Source organism: Haliotis rufescens, unplaced genomic scaffold (genome assembly GCF_023055435.1).
Source record: "Haliotis rufescens isolate VD_foot unplaced genomic scaffold, xgHalRufe1.0.p SCAF_26, whole genome shotgun sequence".
In the NCBI taxonomy this organism is placed as follows: domain Eukaryota; kingdom Metazoa; phylum Mollusca; class Gastropoda; order Lepetellida; family Haliotidae; genus Haliotis; species Haliotis rufescens.
The window spans coordinates 5,171,515-5,183,443 of NW_025963957.1; the positions used below are offsets into that span (position 1 = coordinate 5,171,515).

The following is an 11,929-nucleotide window of genomic DNA, read 5'->3' on the forward strand; positions in this document are numbered from 1 at the left end:
TCATAAACGCCCGCTACTGATTTCACAATACCCGCATAATACCACTCACATGAGCCAACAGGTCACCTGCTGCCGAATATGATACTCTCATTTCGTCATGTTTACAGGTGTGAGGAAAAGGTGGATAAGATGAAAGCTAGTCAGTATCATATACAGAACAGTTGGCTGTCAGCATATTTCGAATGTTAATAAATGCATTTGTAATGACTAATGCCGGTTGAATAGTGCTTGTCCACTGAGATACCATACCACAGTTTACTATGGATATACTACTCAGTTTCCTGAGTATACTGACTCCGAATGGATCGGTCATTGTTTTATACCCTTACTGGCGAACGCCAGGCAAGCACCTTCTCTTAATTTCTTTTGGTTTGACACAGCCGTGGAGTGAGTGAGTTGGATTTTGTGCCGCTTTTAGCAATATTCCAGCAATATCAAGGCGTGGGACACCAGAAATGGGCTTCACACATTGCACCCATGTCGGGAATCGAACCCGGGTCTTCGGCGTGACGAGCGAATGCTTTAACCACTAGGCTACCCGACCGCCCCTAGAGTCGGGATCGGTCTCAAGCCGCTTTGGGCAATACGTCAGCCTCACCGCGGTATGACAAAGTATCGTGGAGAAAGTAACGTGTACTTCGGGGTTACAAATGATGGTCATGCAAGATTCAAACAAACTTTAAGCGACAGAACCTGAGTTTCAGAATCTTTAGTCATAAACTACACACTGTTCGAGAGAGCCTGTCCTGCCGTACCGGAAGTACAAGTCCGTCATTGAAAATCTGGATCATGAAAAGATAACTTAAAGACCATTCACGTCAAGGAATTGTTCTGACTCAACTAGTCCAAAGATGGCGGCATTGTCATTTGTATCACAAAGTTACCCAGAACCACTGCCAGGCAAGGAAACAACAAATAACGCGTCCGGGATCGAACCACCGACTTTCCGTTGTACAGACGCTCTATCTACTAGGCCACGTAGGAGATCAGATAGATTTTGAGAAATGTGATTTCCATTTATTCGATAGAGTTGGGAATTATACATGTTATATATCATCATCATTATCATCATTTTTTGGATAAAACATGCAATCTGAAATACGTCTAAAGATACGGGCAGCGAGTAAAACACACTTACGTATGTCCTTAAGGGTCACCTTGTAACATATATAAGAATGTAACCCCTCGCCTGGACTAGATCAGTATTATAAATAATATTCCACATGACCGAAAAGGAGTATAGTTTCTGAAACTAAAACATATTGTAACAGGTACAGAGTGACACGCATAGACATGCATCTGTATCAGCTTATAGTCTACATGTACACCCTGTGTGCAGGGTGCCCTGCTGTGTCATATCTTTCATAAGCGTCACATTGCAAACTTGTTTTGTATTCTTATGCAACCGTCTTGAAGAAAAATAGGAATAGTGCGTATTTCTTAAGCTGAATTCCTCTAGTTGGTTAGTTTGTTGTTTAACGCCGCATACAGCAATATTACAGCTATATGATGGCGATCTGTAAATAATCGAGTCTGGACCAGACGATCCAGTGATTAATATCATGAGCATCGATCCACGCAAATTGGATCGATGACATGCATCAACCGCCTCTTACGACAAGCATAGTCGCTTTTTACGGCGAGCATGGGTTGCTGAGGACCTATTCTACCCCGGATGAATTTATCTGATGTATTAGTCCGGTTAAAGAGAAGGTCCATAAATGACAGTCAATTGTTTCCCATCGTTGGCCATCGTTACGGGATTACGTCTGTTACACTGATCACGATAAAAGCTTTGGTTCAACATCGTGTTTATTCTCCTGAACTATGTTACCCCGCATTGAGCTAATTAACCTCTGTCCCATTGGGATTCCGGAGTAGAACAGGTCCCAGCAATCTACCTGTTGGTCGTAAGAGGCGACCAATGGATAGTGTCTTCAATACTCAGTAATGGGATGATAGTGTCAGCTTACCACGACGGCCGAAACGTTGTTCACAATATCAGTCTTGTCCAGACACTTTACTTAAAGGCAGGTATCACGTAGCTGGATATTGCTTCGTGCATCCAGTAACAAACAAATAAACCTCTCCCCACTCGTCAATAAGTTCACATAACTAAACAAACAATGCCATCGAATACTGATACTGACAATTTGTACGACATCAAACATGATCGTCTCTAATCAAAGTGATAGATACTTTCTAGGTCAACTTCGGGGCATTGTAGGTGTTCTTTTAAGTAATATATTTTCCCTATCATTTATCTAAACTTGTAACCAATTGTAAGCTACATAAACGCTGCACAACCACCTTCTAGGCCGCAATTGGTTAGAGAGTATTGGACAGAGAGATACAAGGACAGGTGTGTGGTTGAACGTGGGCAACAGGACAGCTTGGGTCGGAGAGTATTTTGAAATAATGTAGAGGTAAAGGGTTGGCAACCTTTGGATTGATTTTACACCAGATAGTATTTCGAGGTGGGCGTAGAAGTATGTGACTGAAGGAAGCCCCATGTATTTTGAGATACTTGTATGTGTATAGGGTTGTGCTACTTATGGAATATTTTCATACTGGATAGTATTTCAAGACAGGTCAAGTGGTATAGTGTTCTGCATCGTGTGGGTGATCCTCATATTTGAGAGTGTGGAGACAGGTGTAGTGGTAAGGGATTGTGCAACCCATGGATTATTTCTATATTAGAGCCCAGATAGGTGTGGATGTTTGGAGATGTGAAGCCCATGGATTGGTTATATCTATATTATACAGTATGTCGAGCTAGCTGCAGTGGTATGTGGCTGTGCAGCTCATAGGTCAGATTGGTTTTGAGAGTGCTGTGAGATCCATATACGAGAGTAGGATATTCTTGAAAGAAGCTGGACTCACTTTCCGGAATTAGCAAATAATACGTTCTTTGAGGGAAGACAACGCTGACAGGTGTTGAACACAAAAGGGTAATGGTGGTTTATTGAGTCATCTGTGCAGCGTGGATGTTCGTAGACATAAGTGAATAAGAGGCTGCATCTCGATGTGTAGAGTTGCGTCCCTTATGTGTGACAGGAATCTATGGTCATGGGCTCGAATCCCAGATTTGCTGTGATTATGTTTCTAGGCTTGTCAGCACCCGGCCCGTTCTTGTGAGTTTCACCTCATGTGTTAAACATCGAAACCACCCACATGCAGCTGACACGCCGTGATATAACTCACAGTCTGTTCAAAGCGTCCTCAAACAAACCTCACTCACTCGAGATGAAACGTTCTGAATCATTTCCAATATTCCTCTTTACAAGGTTTAAAGGAAGTGATACTTACTAAGGAGGGTTTTGTGTGGAATATTTCATATAACAGAGACATACCATCCATTCCTTGCGTGTGTTGCTATGTAACTTGTTGCTTTTTTAAATGCATGTAAAAACTGTATAAAATAGTCTTGTTCCACTATGAAACATTTCCTCTTATCCACAGCTAAAAATTCAAAGCCTATTTGGGAGATTATAATGGCCAAAGCGTCTCTAGTCACACAGAAGACCCGGGTTCGAATCCCAACATGTATTCAATGTCATGATATGACAACAATATTCTTGGTCTCTGTGCTGACATAGCCGAATTATTTCGAAATGAAAACCAAAACCAACATACTCCTTAACAAAATGAATCCCGACGGTACATTCATTATATGATCAAATAAGGATGTACCATGTACACTTTATGACGGGTTAGTGGGTGAGTGAGTTGGGGTTTAGGGGAATTTTAGCAATTGTTCAGCAATATCCTGTCTGTTTCTCCCATGTGAGGAACCATGACATTCTCTTCACGACTCGGCCATCAGTGCCCTATTACCGGCAATAACGTAACCCGTGGGTTAAATACTGACAAGTCTTGCTTCGCAGAAAACATCAAGGTAACGATAAAGACTTTTACAACTTTTAATAATTGTCGTTAAGTCCCTCAGCTTTAATCCGCAAAGAGGCATCAGTTTAATTTGTCATTTTTATGGGTATGGGAAAGTCATGAAATCGCCTCAATTGCAAAGTACGATTGACTGTTTAATACCCAATCAGCAGTATGTCTGTTGCATAACGACCGCTCGTAAATAATAGATTATAATAGGATAATAGAAACCCATGGTTGATAACATGAGCAACGTCCCACGACAGCCAATTGCGAAGAGACGCAGTTATCCCACTGGGCCACCCCTGGGAGGTAAAAAGAGAGAGAAACGCTTTTGGCCTTGTGTTTAGTTTGCCAGAAAACATATTTTTGTCAAATGTCTCGTGATATGAAGCAGATCATGTTCTGCATATTGGCATTTGACGTTGCATTAAAGAGCCAAGCTCAAATCAATTTCTTTTGCCCATGTGGTATGCTTGATGCGCAGGAACTAAGAAGCCTTCATGATGACATTTTTCAATATGAAAAAAATCCTATCTCCCTCCTCACTTCAGAAACAAATATGTTGAGAAACGTTTATTTTTATGCATCCTAACAGTCATGATACAAACCCCACAATAAATACTACAATATATACTACAATATATACTACAATACATCCTATAATACACATGGACATGCACACGCGGGACAAAACTACATGTGAGTGTAACTAATTACAAACATTAGAAAACTTCAAATCATCACCATTTAACTCATTTTCTTGATAAAATTCCTCTATGCTTGTTTTATCCCGTTCAGTGCCGTATCAAGCAATATTCCGTCTCTATGGTGTCGACCTGTACGAGTCGGAACCAGACTATCTGGTGATTGATAATATAACAACTATCGACGAGCACGGTGATACACAATGATCCAAGTCATCGAGCCCGACCACACGATCCATTAAATCGTCTCTTACTACATACACAGATTGCTGGGGACCTCTGTAACCTGAATCCCAATGGGGTCTTAGTGCTAAATGAAGGAGAACAAACAAGTTGAGAAGATATATGTTTAGTTGCTGAAGTATTCGGAGTTGTTCCTGTTATTGAGACGAGGATCTAAACAAATAGGAATCCTGATAACTGTTTACCAAAATGTCGAAACATTGTAAACACTTTGCAATGTTAATAAATTGCATACTAGGTTGAGTATTAACGCTACTTTGAGTATTTCGGTTGTCACAATGTGTCATCTTTAAGGGAAGAAAGCCCAAAGTGGGACAAGAAGTCGACTTTAATGACTGCGATAGAGAACTCACAGACCAAGTGTCACAATGTGAAATTCCTCAGTAACGTTCCTTGACACAAAAGTGCAATAATAAGCTATTAACTGATGTTCAGTGATGTATTCTGATCACTAATTTTGCAAATGAATTGTTTGAATATATCGGCAATACATACTTCGGCAATCCCTTATCAAGATATGGTTTCACTACGTGTATTGCCTATAATGCTCAGAACTGGGGAGGAGGTTTCTAAATGTGTGTTAAAGCTCCGTCTACCTTGAACATAAATCAAACTGAAACGGTGCTGAAACTTTTAGAAAAGTAATACAATATGTTTTCCCTGCTGGAGTTTTTTTAATGGTTGATCAGTGTTGGTATTGTGATCTTTTACGGCAACTTCAATCGCTAGCGCGTCCGTCATATTATTTAGAATCTGTCGATAATAGTGATCGAAGTTCAACAGTTCTGAAGGCATCCGCTACTCATTATCTCTCCTATAACAGACCGAAAGCTGTCAAACTCTCAGGGAACCGTGATAAGTTCATGTAGTAGACATAGTAGTGTTAAGTATTATATATATATATGTCATGTGATCAAACATAAACATCATAGTTTCTTGGTACTACGATTAAGTTATGAATTGCTGGACATGTCTGTCGGGAAGTTCAAATAAAACTTTCGAGCAACGACTAACACATGATTCAATCAAAATTAAATATTTTTAAGAGGCATGGGGATTCACCAACTACACTCCTCAAACATATATTATTCAACAGAAAATGACATCACTGTTCTAGGTGAGCGGACTCAGGTCACGTGATCTCAGGTACTGCCATGAGATAGGCCTTCTCTTTGTGACATTCCATTCCAATAGTGGATGTAATATCTTAACTATGTGAATTACTGTTGAAAGCAATGAACAAGATCGGAAATTGCCGTAAAGGAGGAATTGTCTCATGGTCTTAACCATGTACATATGTAGACATGTCTCACTTCACAGGGTTTTTTTAAATTTGAATATGCGGACAAATCGGCCACATGTAACATACAGAAACCTGTCCCCATCAAGACAGATACCACGGGGATCTTTCAGACCATCCTGATGTGTGAGTACATCTCTGACAAACTGCCCCGACTCTGTCAGCTGAATCACCTTGTGGGAGTCTTTGTCTGCAAGCAGGATATCTCCTGTGCTGGTTGTTGTGATACCCCGAGGAAATGTCAAAGCTCTGACTCCCGCGGGAGTGTAGGTGGAAACAGCGACTCCTTCACTGGTCACACATACAAGGGAGTTAACTCCACTGACTTTCAAGTCACCATTACTGGTGACATGGATATAGTCTGGACTCCTTATGATACCTGTGTTGATAGACTTCAGTATCCTCCCTGTCATGTCCAGTATGTCCACAGAGTGAGATTGTCTACATGTACCCGCCGCCAGCTGTGAAGGGCTCAGAGAGGACAGAGCGAAGTACTCCTTGCTTGTTTTGATAGTTGACAGTAATACAGGATCTGGGGTAACATTCACTGTAACTATTTCCTTATTGTTTGGAACACTGACAGCTATCTGACTCTCACTTAACTTTGCTATTTGCCAAGGCCAACCAGAAAGCAGTAAATTACCAAGCGTGTTTGGGTCTGATGTGTGATATGTTTTGAGGCTCTTGTTATAGTAATCTGCAACTACTGTTACAGTTAAACCATCAACAGTCAACACTGTGACGTCATTCAAATGAGTATCCTTCTTATCCCCGTCCGCCACACAGTCAATATTGTGATGTAAAACAGGGGTAGACTGGCGGTCACTCACACAACGGACAGCTGCAACCTCCCCCAGCTGTAGGTCATCCACTGCTTTACTCAGCTTGTCCATGTCGTGTGTGAATACAACCCTTCCTTGCGCTGGTCTGTTGTCCATGTCGTGTGTGAATACAACCCTTCCTGGTGCTGGTCTGTTGTCCATGTCGTGTGTGAATACAACCCTTCCTTGCGCTGGTCTGTTGTCCGTGTCGTGTGTGAATACAACCCTTCCTGGTGCTGGTCTGTTGCCCGTGTCGTGTGTGAATACAACCCTTCCTTGCGCTGGTCTGTTGTCCGTGTCGTGTGTGAATACAACCCTTCCTGGTGCTGGTCTGTTGCCCATGTCGTGTGTGAATACAACCCTTCCTGGCGCTGGTCTGTTGCCCGTCTGTCTGTTGTCTGTAGGCGCCTGACCCACCGACTCGTAGACAGCATACATGTCCCTCTCACAGTTGGACGTCACAGCATTGGCTGTGAACTCATACTGCTGCTGGTACATCTGTAGCTCAATCTCCTGGGATTTTATTTCTGCGTGTAATTCATGTAATTGTTCATCGGATGATCGGTCGACTTTATCAAGGAGTTGTTTTTCCTTTCTTAAAATCACTTCTACTACTCTCTGACGTATATTTCTGATTTCATCTTTAATATTTTGCGCATTTGTCTGTATTTCTTTGATTTGAGATTTCCTTAAGATGGTTATATTTTCTGAAGTTGTCATTTTGATTTTCAGTTCTTAGTTTTGATTTGACAGGTGTTCTCTTACAAGAGGAGTCATATTATCTAAGGTATCAACATCGTCACATTTCCTGTGTTCTATACTGCAGCATGTATGACAAATGGCTATCCTACAATCTTTACAGAACAACTCTATCTGTTTGTCTTTGTGTGTTTTACACATAAAGCGATGCCTAGGTTTTCTCTTGGTAGCATCAGACACATCCACAACGTCATGGTCACGTGACATTGGCATGATGTTGTGCATCTTCAGACATCCATCACAGAAGACCTCGTCACAGACGGAGCACCATGATGTTGCAGGAGTTGTCTTCCCTTGTGTTTTGCAAACACTGCAGACATTTGCATCGGCAGCTGTAATGACAAATATCAACCTGTGTTTTCTGCATAAAGGTACATATATATCATTATATTCAAAGGAAAACTATAAGGCTATCGGAATAAAAATATCACATCTAATTATTAAATATTCATGTTTATCAATTCATTAGTGTTAAATATAAGATAGCTACGCGATAAATCGTAGAGAACAATGATCAAACATTAAACAGGCGCTCGAAACTTGATGACGTCGTAACTTGGACAACGTTATTTTTTAGATGGAAGTTGTTCCCCATAGATGTAGCTGGAGAGCGCAGATGAACGCAATGGCCGACCGATCGCACCCAAAAGTAGGCGAGATATGACAATCAGTACTTGGAGGAAAGGAGCAGAAAATCGACGTCAGTATTGTGGGAATACCAAACTTAACTTCCCTCGACATAAACTGTAGTTGTCCGACATTTAAGAGGTCGGATTGAATTCAGGGAGTCATGATTATTTACATTCGGGTAAATGTTTTTAAAACTTGAACAATTTATTGACATCAAAGCATGTACAAAATGGTATCTCATATACGAAATAAAAAATAAGCGACTCATGGTTTATTCTCCCTGCAGTATTTTATTGAAAGATTAACAAGGACCACGAGTCGTTTATTTCTTAAATATGCAACAGAATGTAATTCAGTTTTGCAATTGGATTAAACCTCGTAATCTCTTGTTAAATATGTGGTTATACTTATTGAACATATACTTTCACTAAGTTACCTTCTGCCCCTGGTTTAAAGTCGTCCATCAGTCCCTGTATGACGTGGCTTGGTTTCAGATGACTGACCCACTCCTCTACTGGACTGTCAGGGGTGGTCACCTTCGTTAGTTGTCTACAGGAGGGACATGGGATGGACTTAGCTTGTACTGCTTCCGGCTGTGTCTTGGTGTACTTCAGCAGACAGGACTTACAGAATGTATGATTACACTGAAGTGTGGCTGGGTCTGTGAACACCTCAGTACAGATGACACAGGTCAGGTGATTGTCTGTTAGTTTCTTGGCGGTCGCCATCTGAAGTATAACATCTGGCTTAAAGAAATATAGATGCGTATATTGTATCTGAAGAAAGGATAGGGTCTGAAACAAACAACACTGATTTGCCTTCATAGAACATGTAAGAGCATGTATCCACACCGACATCCAATGATGTAACATCTTAATAGGACATGCGTATTTAGAATTAATATTACAGACAACAGAAGACACCTCGCTACACTCAGGACTGGGGCAAAGTCTTCAGTGAGGGTCAGTGGGAAGGGAGATAACTCTTGTATCTGTAGTTTCCTGCATTTATCTGACACACAATGTAAATGTACATATAATAAAACGTAATGACTGCATATAATTATAAATGAAATACATGCTGTTGTTGAAGCTGCTACCAGAATATGTACATAGATATTGCTTTACAAACAATCATGTTAATCATAAAGCGCGTGCATAGAACATACGTGTGACGGAGTGTCGTTTCCGTTGTGGGTATTTTTCAATTTGCATAATGTTCTTGTGTAAAATAAGCCATTTAAAAGCTTGTTTGGGTTTCTTATAGTACTCTGAATAACATATGTTTCTAGCGAGGTCTATTGGACTTTACAAGCTGAATTGGCGAATACACCACGAGACTAAGGCATGCAGTTTGCGTGTATAGTTTTGTACTGTTTCAAAATAACCAGTTCCTTGGGAAGTTTTGTATATACTTGAATGTTGCTAACAGTGCCGTACCAAAGCTATCTCACTCACTCACTCACTCACTCACTCACTCACTCACTCACTCTCTCACTGATTCGGCAAACTGTACACAGGTTAATGAGATGTATATGAACACACTGGTCTGTTTGCGGTATTTGGTTCACCTTTTCATGATATACATTTTAACAAAAGGCCTGTTCTACTTGAAAACAGCCAGCAGCATCGGAGCTGTGTGGAAACAGTTCTGCTATATTCACTTTTAACTTAATTCTGTTAATCGCGTCGCTTCTGTTTAGCCTCCATATGCATATGGACTATTGTTACATACAGGTTCGTGATGGTAATATAGTGTATCATTCCCACCTTTAGTGTTACCTCTTGAATGGTGGTAAATGCAAGTATTGAATATTAAGCGCCAAACGTGTGTATACAAGTACATGTATGTGATATATAATATATTCATAAAGGGAAATTCACGCTAGCTAACTTCCTACTAAATCACACACACGCACACGCACACGCACACGCGCACCCACACTCATGCAATCACACACACACAGACACCACCACCACGCTCGCCACGCCCCCAGGTCAAGTGGGCGACACAAGCCGATATCGCTCGTAGTTCAAAGGGGAAAATCTCTGTTTATCGTCACGAAGCCTTGATCGACTGTCTCAGTCTGTCTAGCTCCATGTTAATCAATGTTGATAACACTAATACTTAGTAGCATCACACCGAGAGTGGGTAGCCTTTTCCTAGCGATGATATTTCAGCTGCTAACCGCCTTACACAGAAATATCCAGATGCCATCCCATTTGAATCAGACAGGGAATACCAACTCTATTTTCTGTATTAAAGTGAAACGGCAGTCGTTGTATAACTACATGTACACATTATACATACATATGAGACCGCCTCCGTGGTCTAGTGGTGGAGCGTCCGCCCGGAGAGCGGAAGGTCCGGGGTTGAGATCCCCGGCCGTGTCATACCAAAAGACCTTAAAAGATGGTACTTGTTGTTACCCTGTCAGGCGCGCGGCATTAAGGGGCTAAAACAAGGACTGGTCGGCTCGGAGTCAGTATACTGTGTCTGAGTGGGGTATTCATATTAAACTGCGGCATGGTATCTCAGTGTGCTAGCACTATAAATCGGTATCGGTCCGGACTAGTACAATCAGCCACACAAACACACATACACGTACATGCACGTCGCTATATAAGGGCAATAATCTTGGACACGACGTTAAACCCCATTTCACCTCACCTCACATACATTTGATGGTAAATAAAAGAAACAGACCCCTTTACATAAACAAACGAAATATATGCTACACCACAACAAGGTACTATTACAAAAAGTCATCTGTACACTGCTGTATAAAATGCGTCACATCCCTCAATACCTGCTCCGCAGTGAATCGTCTTTCTGCCCGCGTCTCACTTTCTGGTTGCTTTCCTCGTGTGTGTCACGTGACGTTGCTTCGACAACGTGATTTCGTGATGGCGTTATCTGCATGTATCAAAGTACAAGCACGTATTTTATGAATCTATCCCAATCAATGCAATCAACATACCACACCTTTGTCGTAACGTCCTTTGTCTTTCGATGAGATATTTACCTCAAATAAATGTACTTTGTATAATTCCTATTTGGAAAGTGAACTGGTGAAAACGGTGATGGGTCGGTGACCTTGCCTTCCCACCATCTTGCGCACATGTTGAGAACATTGGTTTGTTAAGATATATATATATATTAGTCTCACAACTACGTAGATTTTGTTGGTTAGGATTTTATGGAGACAAATTATATTTTTTAATTTGTTTTTATCTAGGCCCATAGTTTAAGTTATGATATCCAACATTAGACACCTCTTTTCGTTTTGTTTTTTTCACCATCATATTTATTATAATAAATGGTTTGACCCCGAATTGAGATAAGTAACCTTTGGCCACCTGCCAATCAATTCACGTGACCAACTAAACAGCAAGTCCGATGTGATACGGATTCCGAGACTGTGTCCGTCAACTTCAAGCATGGCGGTCTCTTATCAAAGTGATAGATATATTCTGGTGAACTGGTATTGCTTATTTAAGTAAAATATATCCTCAATTGCCCCTCATTTATCTAAACGTATGACCCATTAGAACATGTAAAAGATGGAAGATAAATAAGAG

The 11,929-nt window shown here is 41.0% G+C and overlaps 2 protein-coding genes across 3 annotated transcripts; both read right to left on the bottom strand.

Annotated features, from left to right (window-relative positions):
- Positions 1–3,957: 3,957 nt before the first annotated feature.
- LOC125383712 lies at positions 3,958–7,679 on the bottom strand. 2 transcript variants are annotated; one of them, XM_048402474.1, is made up of 2 exons: positions 7,122–7,679; positions 3,958–7,031 (listed from the first exon to the last, which is right to left on the bottom strand). In XM_048402474.1, exons 1-2 carry the CDS (start codon positions 7,677–7,679, stop codon positions 6,153–6,155), a joined length of 1,437 nt encoding a protein of 478 aa, XP_048258431.1. In that variant the 3' UTR covers positions 3,958–6,152. The 2 variants fall into 2 exon arrangements, with proteins under 2 accessions (XP_048258431.1, XP_048258430.1); XM_048402473.1 differs by having other exon boundaries at positions 7,077–7,679.
- A 15-nt stretch (positions 7,680–7,694) lies between these two features.
- Positions 7,695–11,202, bottom strand: LOC124147364 (E3 ubiquitin/ISG15 ligase TRIM25-like). The gene is made up of 3 exons (XM_046518060.2): positions 11,158–11,202; positions 8,785–9,076; positions 7,695–8,050 (listed from the first exon to the last, which is right to left on the bottom strand). The coding sequence occupies exons 2-3, from the start codon at positions 9,074–9,076 to the stop codon at positions 7,695–7,697; spliced, it is 648 nt and encodes a 215-aa protein (XP_046374016.2). The 5' UTR covers positions 11,158–11,202.
- Positions 11,203–11,929: the final 727 nt, after the last annotated feature.